General features: G+C 39.6%; 1 protein-coding gene across 1 annotated transcript in view; it reads right to left on the bottom strand.

The window, feature by feature from the left end:
* LOC110948374 (melanopsin-A-like) overlaps positions 1 to 7,422 on the bottom strand; it is a 44,348-nt gene extending 36,926 nt beyond the window's left edge. Inside the window, 1 exon segment of the mRNA XM_051939762.1 lies at positions 6,602 to 7,422. Within this exon segment, the coding sequence (XP_051795722.1) occupies positions 6,602 to 6,724 (123 nt within the window). The 5' untranslated portion in view covers positions 6,725 to 7,422.
* Positions 7,423 to 16,019: the final 8,597 nt, after the last annotated feature.

Genomic DNA, 16,019 nt, shown 5'->3' with positions numbered 1-16,019 from the left:
ATGCCCTAGAACAAGGTAGAAAATGCCAGGATGATTTAAAATGGTATATAGGTTGCGTTTTCTCAAAAGCTGGTGACAATTTCATCATACATAAATAGTTTTAGGTGAGGTATTTTTGGGAAAAAGTAAAAACAAAAACAAAACATAAACAAAAAATCACAGACATAATTAAGACTCATAGGCAATTTTAAGAGTAATTTGATTTTGATGACAAATAAATGTTTTACTTGTAACCACTTACTTTAAGTGTGAATAATTTTATAAATGCATGGAGAGAGTTGTGTGTCATCAGCTGTTGGGTGAGCCTGAAGGCAAACTGGAGTGGATCCAGTTTGCCTGCAAAACAAAACGAGGTACCGATGATGCAAGTCTCATTCTTTTAAAACAACTCCACACATCCACACACAAGGGTTTTATTCACGGACTTTGCATCAGCTTTTAACACTGTAAGTGACAGCACCGTGCTACACCGCCTCTCTGACCTCCAGGTTCACACACACTGATTTTACGGATAAAGGACCTTTTAATGAATAGACCACAGCATGTGTTTTAAAAAGATTCTAAGTCCAATTCAACGGTTTTAAAAACAGAGCTCTCCCACATTTCACCGACACCCAGGCCCTGACTCAGTACCAGCAGGAGGTTCACACCCTGATCCAAACCTTTGCTGGAAATTCACTAGAACTCAACATTTTAAAAACTGGCCAAGACATGGACTCTGTCTGCAAAAAGGCACAGCAGCATCTCCACCTGCTCTGGAAGTTCAGTTCTTTAACATCAGCAAAGACATTTTAACTTTTGTTTATAAATCACTCATCAAATCCATCCTCACCGACAAAACATCTCAACCTCTCACCATCAAACACAAAACAAAATTCTCCCAAATAATAAATCGGGCCCAGTAAAATCACTCAAACAACCCATTTAAAGTCAATGTAAATATCCTTGTTAACATCTCTAACCCTGTGTCTTACAATCTGTTGTCACTTGTGTCACTTCCAGTCAGAATAAACCCATAAGTCAATACAAAATTCACTATAACTCAAAATTTGGGGATTAAGAATATACGCTTTGCTGTTTCTTTGTTTTTGTTTTTTGGATTGTCGACATGTTTATACTGGAGATTTCTCTTCTCAGTGAATGACTTGTATGAATTATATCGACTAAAAAAAATCATCAATCCACAGGATAAAAAGTAAAAATGCTACATTTGGCATATGAGTGCATGCATTCTTCTGTTCCAGGGGTAAATTATGCCAATGTGGTCTTTGAGAGATGCTACCAAAGGTGGGGGAAATATTCCTGATTGGGAAAAGTCAAAGAAGCAACCCTGCTATATAAAGTCGACCACTGAAAAGGTCACTCGCGCTCCATATCTGACTTTTTTCCCTCTATCTTTTTTAGCTACTTGGTAGGGCACGTTACCACATTGACCCATTTTCACCGTTTAAGTTATTGTGCTGAACATGCAAACATTTTTGAAGATTTGATGATCACATTCCATCAAACACAAATCCTATATATAGGTCCATTTATATATATTTTTGTTTGTTTTTCACCACTTCCTGAAAGAAACATGCCACTCTTCAGCTAGCTTTTGAGCACTTTTGCTGGAAATAGCTGAGGGTGAACAAAGAAATTTAAAGGTTGCAGGCTAAAAAAAAAATGGACTGAAAGAAGCTTCGGTGCTGCACAGGAGAGAAGGGAACAGCAGAATTCATGCATTCACATGTAAGTAGCAATTTACTCGTGCAGTTGGCGAAAGTCTGGCTAATTTTAAATGCATTATACTGAGCTGAGGAGAGAGCAGAATAGAAAATGGCATGCTCAAGAAAAACGCGACCCCTCAGCGTACATAGCTACATCCCAACACTGCACTTTAGTAATAAAGCTTTAGACAAATCAAGGTTGTTTTTTCCCCTCAAAGCATAAAAGCAGATTTTGATGACAATGAATGCTTTTCATTTGACAGCAGCGTGTTTCTTCTGAGAAGCTGCTGCACCTGAGAGCACACAGCTTCCCCTTCAGAATTCATATCAGAAATTCTCACACACTCGCTTGAACACTTTGACTCTCTCTCCGAGTCTCTTTCAAGCCGATGAAAAAACCCAGCCACACACACACACACATCCAGCCACCAGGACTTCCTTCACTGGGCTAAATCGTCCGTCAGCTGCCCCAGCCTTCAACTGGAACACACACATCTCCTTTCATTAATCCTGGATTCTGCATGCATGCATGCATGCGTGTGTGTGTGTGTGTGTGTGTGTGTGTGTGTGTGTGTGTGTGTGTGTGTGTGTGTGTGTGTGTGTGTGTGTGTTGTTTCCCTGCAAAGTTTGCCCCACATCTGTTGCAGCAGTCCTACTTTTCTGCAGAGTCACAGAAGCTGAGGGCATTTCGATACCACAATGAAAAGCGATGGAGCGGTTATGCAAGCGAGTGAGTGAAAAGGTCAGCGGGATGCATTACCCAAAGAGGGGAGAAGTTGGTATGCAGATGTGGCTTGCGGCCTATAGAAGTGTGTGGAATGTAAACACACTTAGATCCAATCTGACGCCATCACCAATCATGTGGTGGATCACTTCCAAGTTCTGCTAAATTTCTTCCCCCTCAATCCTGTGTCTCCTCTTTTTTCCCCTCCCCTCCACTCTCCCTGCTGGATCTTCTTCTCCTCCACTCTCGCTGTTTATTCCCAGCCCTCATTAATTCCCTTCCTCACGTCGTCCCTCCGCTCGCGAAACCTCCCGATCACTCCTTCACTTCCTCCTGCTCCCTCTGATGTCGCCTGTCTCCCGGTTTCGAGCAACTCAGGACCAGATTAATGCCGATCACACGGGGAGGAGGAAGGAACGGAGCAGCGGAAGTCTCCTCTATGTGGGATTTAAAGATGCTAACAGTGGGTGGTAATATACGGCTACACACTTCACGTCTGGGAGCACGTACTGAAGCCAGGGTGCCGGCGTTTCTGGGGTTTTCCTCATCAGTGGAGAGCAAGTAATATAAATGTAAATAGTCTGGCGGCTGCCTAATGCACAGTGACATAGAACAGGCAAAGACAAATAAATGGAGTGAGACAGAAAATGGAGATTAAGGATGGGGGAGATGGTGAGAGACAGTGCAAAGCAGAAGAAGACCAGAGAACACCCATTGTGCTAATTAAATCTGAACATGTTAACATAAAGAGCCATGCCAACCTTCGTGTACATTATCTGAATGAACATACGTGTTGGTACTGCAAAGACTGTTTTTAGTCAGCATGTTTAGGCACACACAGATGGATTTGTGTGTAACAAAATCTAGGGAACTGTATCTCTCTGGACCAGCTGTGACTAATTTAATAAACATAGCCAAGGGGGGTTACCTCTAAATAAAAAGTAACTCTGTTGACAGCATTACTATAAACAGTGTGACAGTTCATTTGTGGCAGACAGTCGGATTTTCATTAGAAACATATTCTTCATTATCTGTAGTCATGCAGATATCAAACTGCCTCAAAGAGCCGTGGCAGTAAATGAGTGATTTCTCTTTCACATTAATAAACGGGAGCAAACAGGATGATTCTATACTATAATGTAGTTTAGCAAGTGACTGACTCTTATTGTCTGGAAGGTGGCCGTTAATTTCCAGTAACTAGAACTACCTGTAATGTAGGATAAAAGCTCATCAGGTGGTTCTTTGCTTTTACATCATCCGTTCACCTCTTAGGACATGGCGTCCATATTTGTGGACATCTTTTTTAGTTTTTATTTTTCTCAAAAAGAGCATAATGTTCATAATATTGATAATAATAAAATAATAACACTAATAATAATTAGAATGAAAACAACAATATAAATATAATATGCATGCAATATAAATATTAAAAAATATAATAAACATAATAATCACATATTAGATTTTATCCGGTTCTTATGTTTATCAGTTACGCCTTCTATCAAATAACTGGAAGAAATCTAAAATGTAAGCCCAACCGAAGCTCAGGTCTGAAGAGGTTTACATAGTTTAACATGTATTTTAGAATCCTGAAATTATACATCATTCCATTTAATAAAGGTAATAGATGGATGTCTAAGATAAGAAGAGGTGAGCCATTTTTCAAGGGGAAAGTGCAAATATAGATAAAATATGTATATCTATATCTACACACACACACACACACACACACACACACACACACACACACACACACACACACACACACACACACACACACACACACACACACACACACACACACACACACAGACACACACACACACAGACACACACACACACACACACAAAAAAAAATCCTATATTTGCTTATATTGTGACACAAAGCACAATTCAGGAATCATTGTCAGTAAAAAACAACATTTATTATTCTGGAGTTATTCTATGCTGTATTACATGAACAGGTTCTTCTGTTGTGATGGACAGTCGTGGCATCGAGGATTATTACACTGATATTTTGCTCATTGTATATGTTATTTATATACATTTCTCATATTTGTGAAACACTGTTCTGCTGATCTCAGTCATATTTATTCAGCTCACATTGATAGATCACTTTTGACAAGATACTAAAAGTTGACAAGTGACAAATAAACAACAGCCTGAGTGACTGAAAATGTTGCTTTTCTTTAATTCATTTAATACTCCTTCTTTTTCCAATTAAAACATCAAGTGGCTGCCTTACTTCAGAACTTGACTGACTCAACTTTATTAAAGTTTCTGTCACTTTTTCACCCACTGAATGCTGATGTAGCTCAGTAACTGCTACCCAGTATTCTGTTTCCTTTGGATGCTAATGGCCCATTCTCCTCAGCTGTTCAGACACTAAACAGCGCTGATGAATGCCGCAGCCACTGCACAGCTGATTATCTGCTCACTGAATCTACCACACCTCACAAACAAGCCTCCAATCAGACCATCACAGGAATCATTGTCTGCAACTTTAGAGGAAAAACTCCCACGGCATCACACAGGGCCACCCACTGACACACATTCTCTCGCTTTATCCCCTTTAAATCATACCAGCACTCACAGACAGATGATTTCCAAAAACACCACTGCTGTATCCTTAAATTGTAGCCATATTTTTAGAACTGAGCAGAGATTACAGATTAGATTTGCATCGAGAGAAAAGCCAACAAACAGTGATACGAGGAACACAGAGCTCTGGAGAGAAACAGAGAAAACCTCGAGAGTTCTTAAATGAAAACCACACTTATTCCTGACTGTAAGATCCCATCTGTCTCTGCAGAAGCTGCCCTCGGGCTCCGTTCCAGTATCAGTTTTCCCAGCACTCCCACCACAAACGCCAGACCACAAAAGCTACAGGGACTGAAGCCTGCAGGTCGGAGCTTCAAAGTCCAAAATCAAACCGAACCATTCACACTTGTTGATCTACGTTTACCGTATCAGTGCTCCTCATGTGGTTCTCAGTTTGTCTTCAAAACAGCTGCTTCTCCCTGGAATCATTCAGACTTAAGGTCAGTCTGGGCTCCGGTGGGGCAAAGTATTTTCTTTTTTGTGTGCTTTGGATTGTACGTACAGTACAGAGATGAACACGCCGCTGCACATCTGTGTATAGAGATTTCCCTGAAGGCTGTGTGGTAAACTAATCCCACTGTCAGACAGAGAGGGAGACAGAGAGAGATGGAGTCTGATTTATCAGTGAGACTTGGTAGCACAAATATTAACCACACAAAACAGTCCTCTAGGAGTGAACAATGAGGCAGCAGAAGGATGTGGGTAATGGATGATTACATGCTTTTAATTAAAAAATCTGAGGCAAACAATCTGAATTATTTCTGGAAGACAAGCCAGCTGTTTTACGTGTTTGTGCTGCAAACAGAATTTCCTCTAGAGGGTTAAGAGGATCTGAACTGAGCTGCAGATCAGCTAAGATCAGGAACAAAACTGGACTATTAAGGGGTTCCTTTCAGGTTGTTGGGGCACAATTTGCAGGTACAGACGAACAGATCGATGCTGTTTGGTGCAAGAATGGATCACAAACGTCAGGATTAATATTACTAGGAAATGATGTCTCTAAACTCACCACAAATTATCATCATAACAAGTAACATAAGGAAATGTAAGGAAAAATACATGAATGAATGGCTAATCATGACGCACAGAAATGGCACAAAAGAGTACTTTCATCACAGAAGTGACACATAACTATACACCCACAACAGCTTTTTATGATCACAATAGCACAAGGACCTTTAGAGAAAAACGGGATTTGCGCTGCCTTCATTCAGGTCAGGTGCTGAATGAACGGAGCGCAGATGCGCAGGCGAGGATGCTGCGATTCATTCATTCATTCATCCATTCATTTTACATCTCTCTCTCTCTCATACACTCACAGCTCCCCTTCTCTGTGACATTTTTGCAACATTTTATGAATGATCAAGTGGAGGACTGAAAACTAACAACTGAAACCAGAATCCAGTGAGTTTCTGCGCCTTTCCCCCTCAGCTGTGGTGAGTTTGGCTGCGCTGGATGCTGCCGTTACGCATCGCCGCAGCGCACAGAAGCTCTCCAGGTACGCCGAAAGGAGCGACCCAAAGCAAAACAAACCAACGAAATGAAAGAGTTGGGGCGGGTTACTTACAGCTGTAGCCACCGGGGCGAGCTCCATGAGCCGGTGCGGGTTGATGGAGCTGATGTTCCAGGGTGCGCGGGCGGTGGGGTCCGGTGTCGGGATCCCGGGTCCAATCTGGAGCCGAGAATCCATTCAGGATCCACAGTGGGTGATGAAAGAAAACTGGCAAAAAAAAAAAAGTGGAATTGGGAGGTTGCTGGGTCTGTGTGAGGTGGTTTAAGACTCCGAGTGGCCGGTCATGATCGCCGCCCTGCTCTCATATCCGTCTCTGCTGGTTGTACAGCAGCTGTGGGGGGTGGGGGGTGGGGGGGAAAGACGTGCGCTTTCTCCTCTCTCTCTCTTTCGGTTTCTCGTCCAATCCCTGCTCCGGGGATGCCCGAGACTGTGTCAGTAGGTCTGTGCGTGTGTGCACAGAGCGAGCTGCCCTTTGTTATGGTTATTTAACCTGAAGGGGAATCAGTGGAGCAGTTCTTCCTCATTATCAATAACCCCCTTTTTCCTTCCTTTCCCTGCTGTAAGTTCTTGTGCTCTTTCTTCTGCAAAAAAACAGGGTAAAATGAACAACACGTTATGCAACTTGACATGAAAACATACAGTTGACATAAAATGATTGAACTCAGTCACTCCTGTCTCCTCATGCTTTGTAAAGTTCTTCTTTGTGCACCTTCAAGTACAGTTTTCGTGCTTCTCACATCTTCCCTTTCCTAATGAGAGATCAAATTTATGTTTTTATTGCTGTGACATTATAACATTATGAGAGAAGCTGTGGATGTGAGTGCATTTGTGAGGAAAGGACACGGTCACAGCTGTAAAGACCAAGGAAGGGCAGGAGAAATGGATGGATAATGGAAGGATTAAAATGCATTGTTAGTGAACTCATGAAGGAGTGTCTTCATTTCACCACTCCTGGAAGCCCATTTCATGCGTTTGCATTAATGACTTTTACTCTCTTTTATGGCATTTGTTGTCCCTTTTATTAAGTTATTTGCATCAACTGGTGTTTGTTCTATTAATTTATTCATATTGAAATTCAGTATTTTGCATTTTGTATCGCTAATTTGGCATTTTTGCCTTCTCTGGTCTTTTTGCTATCCTTTTTTTTTTGTGGCTTGTCTGTCAAATCACTTTTTAAAATGCTGCTTTTAGAAGGTGCTATATTTTTTTTAAGAAGTCATTATTACTATTCATAATGTTTCAGTCCTCAAGACAGGAAAATAATATGGACAGAAGATGTGTGACCATGTAAAAATAAAGACAAAAGAATGAATAAATTAAAGAAAAAAGTTTTTTTTTATGTTTCCTTATTGTGTCTAGTCTGCAGTATTGTTCATGTGTATGCAGTCCGGTCGGCTCAGTGGTTCTGTTTATGCAGATTCCCAGTTGGAGAATGATTCTTCTTCACAACTAAAAATCATTGTTTTACTTAGTTTTATTAGGTTTACCTTCTTTGGCTTCTCTGCTGTCTATATGTTCCTTTTCCTGTTGAATATAAGTCAGTTAAAAATTCATATTTGCTCTGGTTTTGGTCTGCCCCAGCTCCTGATGGATATAGCCGGCTTTTGTGCGCCACTTTTCTCGCCTGCTGTCAGTAGAATTTGTGCGTCTGCTGTTTGTTGCTGGGAAGATGATGTGGAGTGAGAGTTTTCTCACTGAAAACAGCAGATGACTACAGCAGGAAAGAATTTTTTTTCTCTCTTTTTACAGAGAAGTATTTTCGTGACCCACTTTGTAGAAGGGTCAACAACTCTAGATTTTTTTTTAATGACTTTTATTTACTGAAAAAATGCTCTCTCCTTTGCTGAGATAATCCATCCCACCTCACAGGTGTGCCATATCAAGATGCTGATTAGACACCATGATTAGTGCACAGGTGTGCCTTAGACTGCCCACAATAAAAGAACATCTCAGCAAAGGAGAAGTGCTCACTATCACAGATTTAGACAGATCTGTGAACAATATTTGAGAGAAATGGTGATATTGTGTATGTGGAAAAAGTTTTAGATCTTTGAGTTCATGTCATAAAAAATGGGAGCAAAAACAAAAGTGTTGTTTATATTTTGGTTGAGTGTATTTTTTTTTTTACAAAAGCACAAAATTGTCACCACCAGTTACTACTTTTTATTTGTTGTTTTTACTGATTTCATTTATCATCTCATACTGATGGATTTTCAAGTTTAGTATTTTTTTATGCTGTGTATTTATTGCTTTGTGGTTGATTTCTTTTTTTTTCCCTGCAGAGAGACAACAGATGTAAATTAGCTGCTAGCTAACTCGAGTGCAATTACTGTCTTTGTGTGCTGTCCCTACAGAAATAAATGAAATAAACTCAAAGAAAAACAGAAAGTTTTGACAGCTAATTAAAAACCAGAGTCAAATTCTTTTTAGGTTGTTCACATACTTGGTCATTTATCTTAAAATATCGACTGTACTTGCCTTAAATCGAAATTTAAATTCATTTTGCTGCTCAAATGTCCTTCATTCTTCTTGCACAGCCTGTAGAGGTTGCTCGGCAATAAAATGAAACTGTGGCTTGTAAAAATGAGAGAACAGACACTGGCGGAGATCAGAGGTGGACTGATTTCTCTGTCTCATGATTTCTGAGGACATATAATAGGTCAGCTGAGTTACTACAGAAGGAAGACGGAGACCCTTAACACGAACAAGTTGGGTTGTGGCTCTAAACTGCTCCCGGGCGAACAATAAAGCGTTCCTTTCACCTCTACACATCAGAGATGACATTTAGCTGAGAGCGCTCCACACTGGAGATGGAGAAAAGGCTGGAGACGCTGGGTGATAGATTGGGAATAATGGCTGATTGTCAACAGCAGAAGAAGGATGTTGAGGAATTCAAGCATGACCACCTTCCAGTTTTTGTCCATTCTACAGGGAAGCTCTGAAGATGCCTCCCTTGGTTTTGGTGAAACACCCTTGCTTCCCTAACCTTCTCTTGTTCTCCTCACTCCATCGCTGTTTGTCTTTGGGGCTTGTATTTGATTTTTGCACATTAAGGCACACTAACCCCTGCTCCCATAACCCATTTTATGGTTTATATAACCTCCTATCTGGTACACCTTTGTTTTCAACAATAATATGATGCTATTGCTCTCTAAAGTAGTTTAATGCTCCGTAATGCAGCATAACTACCTCCTAAACTCCCTTAAACTCAGCCAGGTTAACCCGCCTCTGGAATGTTCAGAGATGCAGTGAGGAATATTCTGGAAGACAGCGGCTCACATTTAACCCTGTGGGAATTTTGTTTTTATTGCCCTCTTTCAAGATGTGATTGGATCATGAAAACGTGGCTGACAGGATCTTATGCATGAAGACCAACTACCACCTCTTTTAGGCTTGACCCTTTTGCACTTGAGGTCGCGATGCCTCATGCACTCTCTCAGCACCGCACTAAATCACTCACATTCAACAATTTGTTTGCCAAATATCCACACACACACACACACAAAGGGCATGTGAGTTTAGGGTTGCGACATGTTTATGCATTTAACTTCTATCCTCTTCCCTTCTCACTGAACTCTCAGACAAATAAACACGTCCTTCCTGCATGGGTGTTGTGTGTTTTGATTTTATGTGTACCGAGTGTGTGTCTATGCGAGTGTATCTGGCAGCTGTAAGAGCCACAAAATAACCGGTCCCATGATGGAGGAGTTCTGGCCGATATTAAGAGGATCAAAATCTGGGCCTGGACTTACGCAACAGTAGAGTTATACAAACAGAAAGGCCAAAACAATACCACTCTGTGCGGCGTGCTCCCCCCTTTGTCCTTCCTCCTTACTCCATTCCTTACTCCTGTGCAGGTTTTTTCATGGTTTTGTTTCTCCTGAGGTCCAGTGTCGCTTGTGGAGCAAGGAGTCATCATTGGCTTTAAATCCGAAGATCTGATTTCAGGATGTTGTACGTTTGCTTGTTATTGCGCATGTCAATAAATAAAGTATCTAATTAAGCAGCCAAATGAGTCTATTAAGCAACATTTAGTGAAAGTAAATGCTAACACCGAACTGTTTCCACAGTACAAATACACACAAAACTTCTTAAATTAAATAAAGAGCATTTTCTTTACATTGGCATCAGTGTTGAGAGTTTTCTGCACACAGTTATCCTAAGATCCAGAACATACAAAACCAGTCTCTACAACATGCATTAATATCATTGAAAAAATCTCCATAGTTTAATACCAAAAAAGGCTATAAACTGAGGTAATTCCTGAGCAGAGTTTCTGCTTTGTCTTCCACCCTGGTCTCAGCAGAAAACCGATAGCTTCTGTGAATTATGTAAATATAAAGATATTTAAAATGGTTTTATAATGAACCAAGATAAAGCATTACAATATGGTCATCAGTGTTCTAATTCCCTGCAGTGATTATTATGCAGGGATTTTTTAATCATGTGTCAAGCAAAAATATTTGATGGACTTCAGTTAGAGAGTTTTACACGATGTGAGATCTTCAGCTTTATGTTTTAAAGACTAATAGCTGGTACTGCACAGTTCTTTCTAACAGAACATGAAAAACTTTTCTGTGTTAAAATATTGCAATGTGCACAGTTACATTTAACAAGATTCCTCCAGGAACTCCTTTAGAGTTATTAGAGGCTCCCTTGGCAAGCAAACAAAGCTCCTAGAAGATCCTAGAGCTCCTTGAGGCTGTCGTGATGCAAATAGTGGAAATATTTGTTACTGACTTGTGATTTATGGCCTTGACCCAATTCTTGATTTGCAAATTTGGTCAGCTTATGTCATCCATTCTGCTGTAGAAATGTTGTGTTGGAACGACAAATAATCATTCCCCCGTGTTCAAAAGAACGGATATAATTTAATAAAATACAAACAAAGAGTGGAGGGTGGTCTGCTCTGCTGTTAATAGATGTCAGCATTTGAACTGCAGCATCAAAGACGCTTAACCCGTCCGTCCCCACACCCAGTATTCAGTTTGAACAACTTGTCAAGAAGCAGGCAGATTTTGGCTCAAAGAAAGTGGCTCGATGCCCTGAGCGTTCCTCCCTCTTCACCACTTCATGCAAACCTTCTGATTTGCCCATCTGTTGACTATTCTGCTGCACAGAAACAGATGAGAGTCAATTAAACTGGCAGGCCCCTGTTGCACAGAAGCCCCATCTTCCTACATGCAGACCTGCATAACTTAGCGACACAGTTTAAGAGGGCGTAGTCGCAGGCAAAGGCGCCATTCCTCAGCATCCTCTCTGTGTTTTTAGGGAGATAAATGTGTAGATGGGTGTTTTTGTTCCCCCCATCTTAACTATCTAAAGTCTATAAATGAAAAGGTGAGGGCAAAACCCAGGCCAGCTGGTAAGCCCGTCCTGACAGACCTTTTTCATAAGATAAAGCAGTATTTAACTGCCCTCTGTGCTCTGTGGCACCTGTGCCCACCCAACAGTGATGTCACAATGTGCTGACATTCCTTCGTATCTCACCTTTACATCAAAGTGAGATATGAATCCGTGGGAGACCAGCAAAAACAAGACCTACAGTGGCACTCTCCTGTGCTTTTCCTGCCATGAAAAGGTATTTTATTTTTACTGGGTCATTCAGATTCAGATTCCAGTGCTCTCCACAATAGTGAATGTGCAGTTCTATAAAGACTGTTGGAGTAATTGGTCTGTGCTAAAATGACCAGGGTAACCCATCCTCTATTCAGCTGAGTCACTGCTACAGGTTCATGCCGCTGCATTAATTTGTTGGTGCATCTGTTGAAACATTACATATTTGCTGCTTTATAGACTCATTTGGCTGTTTAAGTACACTTGTGAGCAAAAAATAATTACTCATATTGGTTCTTGCACAATGCATTGGCATTTACTATAGGTCTTCTGGAAATACAATGAAATCTGCTTGATCAAAAAAAATATGTAGAGCAACTTGATTTATCAGTTTTGATGATGTAAAAAGTTGTTAATCAATTTTCAGTCAATTTTCTTAGTGGCATGGCCTCTTAACTTCTTGTGGTTGATTGTAATTGACTACAGCTGCTGACTCCTTTGAGCAAATTTAAGCAGGGCTTATTTGATACATGCTACAATAAGAAAGTCTACAGAGCTCAGTACAGATCTGAAGAAGCAAATCATTGTCTTGAACAAGTCAGGAAAGCCACTTGGAACCAATTTAAAGCAGTTACAGATCCCAAAATTATCTGAGCCAACAATTGTTTGTAAGTATAAAGTTCATGATACAACTGAGTTACTGCCACCATGAAGAAGAAAATCCAAACTATCAAGAGGAGTTCTCTAGAACTCCTCTAGAAGCAGCACCTCAAGGCTCAACTGAAGTTTACCATCAATCCCAGACAAAGAAAAGGCCTTCTGGAGGAATGTTCTGTGAGCAGATGAAACAAAAATTGAGTTATTTGGCTACAGTGAGAGATCCTTAAATCTAAAAGACTATACATACCATCAAGCATGGTGGTGGTATTATTATACTCTGGGTTGCTTTGCTGCCAGTGGAACTGGTACTTTACACATCGTAAATGGAATAATGAAGACTGAGGATTACCTCCAAGTTCTTTAGGAAAATCTAACAGCATCAGCCAGAAGGTTGGATCTTGGACACAGTTGGATGTTCCAACAAGACAATGACCCCAAAAACACATCAAAAATGATGGGGAAAAAATACTAAATAAGATTAGAATTGAGGTCTTCCACTGGCCTCCCTAAAGTCCTGACTTAAATCACATCAAGAACCTGTGGACTGTGCTGAATTGAACCAATTCTGTCAAGAGGACTGGTCAAAGACACAAACAGAAGTTTGCCAGAAGCTTGTTGACGGCCACCAAAAGCAATTAATAGGCCAAGGGACATTTACCAAACATTAGAATTATTGGATGTATATTTTTGATCCAGCATTTTTTTCATATTTCCAAAGACCTATAATAAATCCTTGAAATAATTAAAAGGCATTATTATTTTTTGTAACAAAAACACACGTGATTCAGTGACTCCATCTTAGAAAACTAAAAGTTGCACGAGTCATTGGAAACTTAGGACTGGAAGGATATACGTGGTCTTTACAAATGCAAATACATTTTTGCTCACAACTGTACAATATTGTCAGAGTGTTTAGAGGTAAAGAAAGCATAATAAAAATGCTAACAATAATGAGTTCAAAATGGAACCCAAAACCTCCCAAAAGGGTCTATAAGGGACCTTTCTGATGGGATCCATAAGGAACCATTTCAAAGTCAAAAGGTTCTCTCTGTGGCAATGGTGAGGCACCCAAAGTGAAAGCAAACATCCTTAAAATCTGTGTGGTAAATCAGTCACCCAGCTGCACTAATTCTATAGCTTTTCAGTGTAAAGACACAGAGGGTCATACAGGCAATGCTTTGAACAGATGTAGGTCAAAGATAGGACTCATATGTCTGATTTTTTGTCTTTTTTTAAAACCAGAAAACAACAATAGAACGCCTATTCCTTGCTCTCAATAGGAACCGCTAAATAGATCCCTTGAACCAAAACTTCTGTTCTCATTCAAGAGGACAAAATGTTCTTTTTTACACTCGGAGGGGTTGAGAACTGGCAGGTCGGAAGTGAAGACAGCCAAACACAAGACTGCAGTCAGATGGTGTTTAAAGCACCCAACAACCTCAGGTGACAGCTGAGGTTTCATTACATGACAGCAAAAACATGTAAGATGACTGGCATTGAGAAAGTCTGCCTGACTGCGGGTTAGAGGGTCAGGCTTTGGAGTTGGCATCACAAGTTTCCCAGAAACCACATGTGGGCCCAGCACAGCCATAATTACATGAAAATAAAACATAACAACCAGACTAGCAAGCTACAAGATTAGTTCAGTAAAAGATGTTTTAGACAGACAAGGTCAAATTGTGTCCTCTACTGACTTAGTTACATTTAACAAAAAAGACTTATAAACGACAAGTGTTCATTTAGAAGTACATAAAACGGTACTGAATTTCTTCATCAGCTATACCTTATTCTACATTCTAAGTGTATGATCTATCTATCTTTCAGCATCGAATGGTTCATTAGCAACATGCGATGGAGAAAAGTGTCAAACACGTTTGTCAAGCTCAGGGCAAAAAAAGCTGATCCCTTTTATTTATTTGTGTCCCTTGTGTTGGTTTCAGTCAAATCATCATGGTAATACGGTTTTCTTTAGACCTTTTAAAGGTCAAAATATTTCATTTAAAAAAAAATGCGAAAAAAAAAATCAAGCAAACCAATCAAATGTCTGGCTATCACACAAAACTTGCAAAATTAAGGCAAAAACAATTCATTTACAGACATTTTTTAAAAATTTTGTACATTTATTTTACAATTCTAACACCTCCAACAAACTGACAGACCTCAGAGCTCTATACTGAAATTATTTTATATTACTTTCCTGAAATATTACAATTAAATGCGTGATAATTATTATTTAAATTGATCATATTGGCAAAACCTTTAAATAGAAAGCAACATATTCATTTACAGATAATTATTGCTGTTAGAATTATTTGCTTGAATTGGCATGTAATTAAAAAAAAAAAGCTGAAAAAATATTCTACAATAAAACTGAAAAAATTTGCTTGGAATGAGATGCAAATATTAAATAACATCACCACCACCACCAATAATAATAATAATAATAATAATAATAATAATAATTTTGAAATAATAATTCGAATAACAATATAATAACAATAATAATCATTATTGTTATTATTATTATCATTAGTAGTTGTAATTTATTTGTATTATTAATAATTAATATTAATATCATTGTCATAATGCTTGGTTTTAATTTAAACATAATGTCTGTAATTTGAAAACTTTTCTTAACAATTACAAAAACACTGTTCCAAAAAGTAGTTATTTTCCATTGAACTAGGATTTTTATTTTTATTTTTTTTACAGTGTACTTGTGTGATTGATCTCATTTTATAAAACATCTTGTATTTTTCCAACCTTAACCTCCTGTTGCATTTGTTATTTAAGGTCTGATTTAAGTAAATGATGCTAATGTGTAATTGTGCTCATTTCTAACCCAGTTTCAGAGGATTTCCATAAAGCAACCATTGTCGTTCGCTAAAATCCAAAGTATGCAGGGCAGCGTTTGACTCCAGGGAACTGGATTACAGTGAATAATAATTCGGGCCTTACTGGTCATGCTGGCAAGCTCCTTTGTCTCTCCTTCTGGCATACTGGTATTAGATGTACCACATATCAAAGTACAGACATCCGGTGTGTTTCGCTCACGCACCACTCACTGAGGCAATACAACAAAAATATTAACAGTGAGCCCAAACTGTACTTGGTTGTGTGTGTGTTCCCATTCATTGGGTTGCATAAGGGAGCTGGCAGAGGCAGCAGGTAGAGGCTGACACTAGTAAGCTGCTCTGGGACCTGGACTCCCTCCAGAACAACCAGCTCGACAAACCGCCGATGATGTCGGAGTTTC

This window comes from Acanthochromis polyacanthus, chromosome 19 (assembly GCF_021347895.1).
Source record: "Acanthochromis polyacanthus isolate Apoly-LR-REF ecotype Palm Island chromosome 19, KAUST_Apoly_ChrSc, whole genome shotgun sequence".
Classification (NCBI taxonomy): Eukaryota; Metazoa; Chordata; class Actinopteri; family Pomacentridae; genus Acanthochromis; species Acanthochromis polyacanthus.
This window is presented reverse-complemented; position numbering and strand designations above follow the sequence as displayed.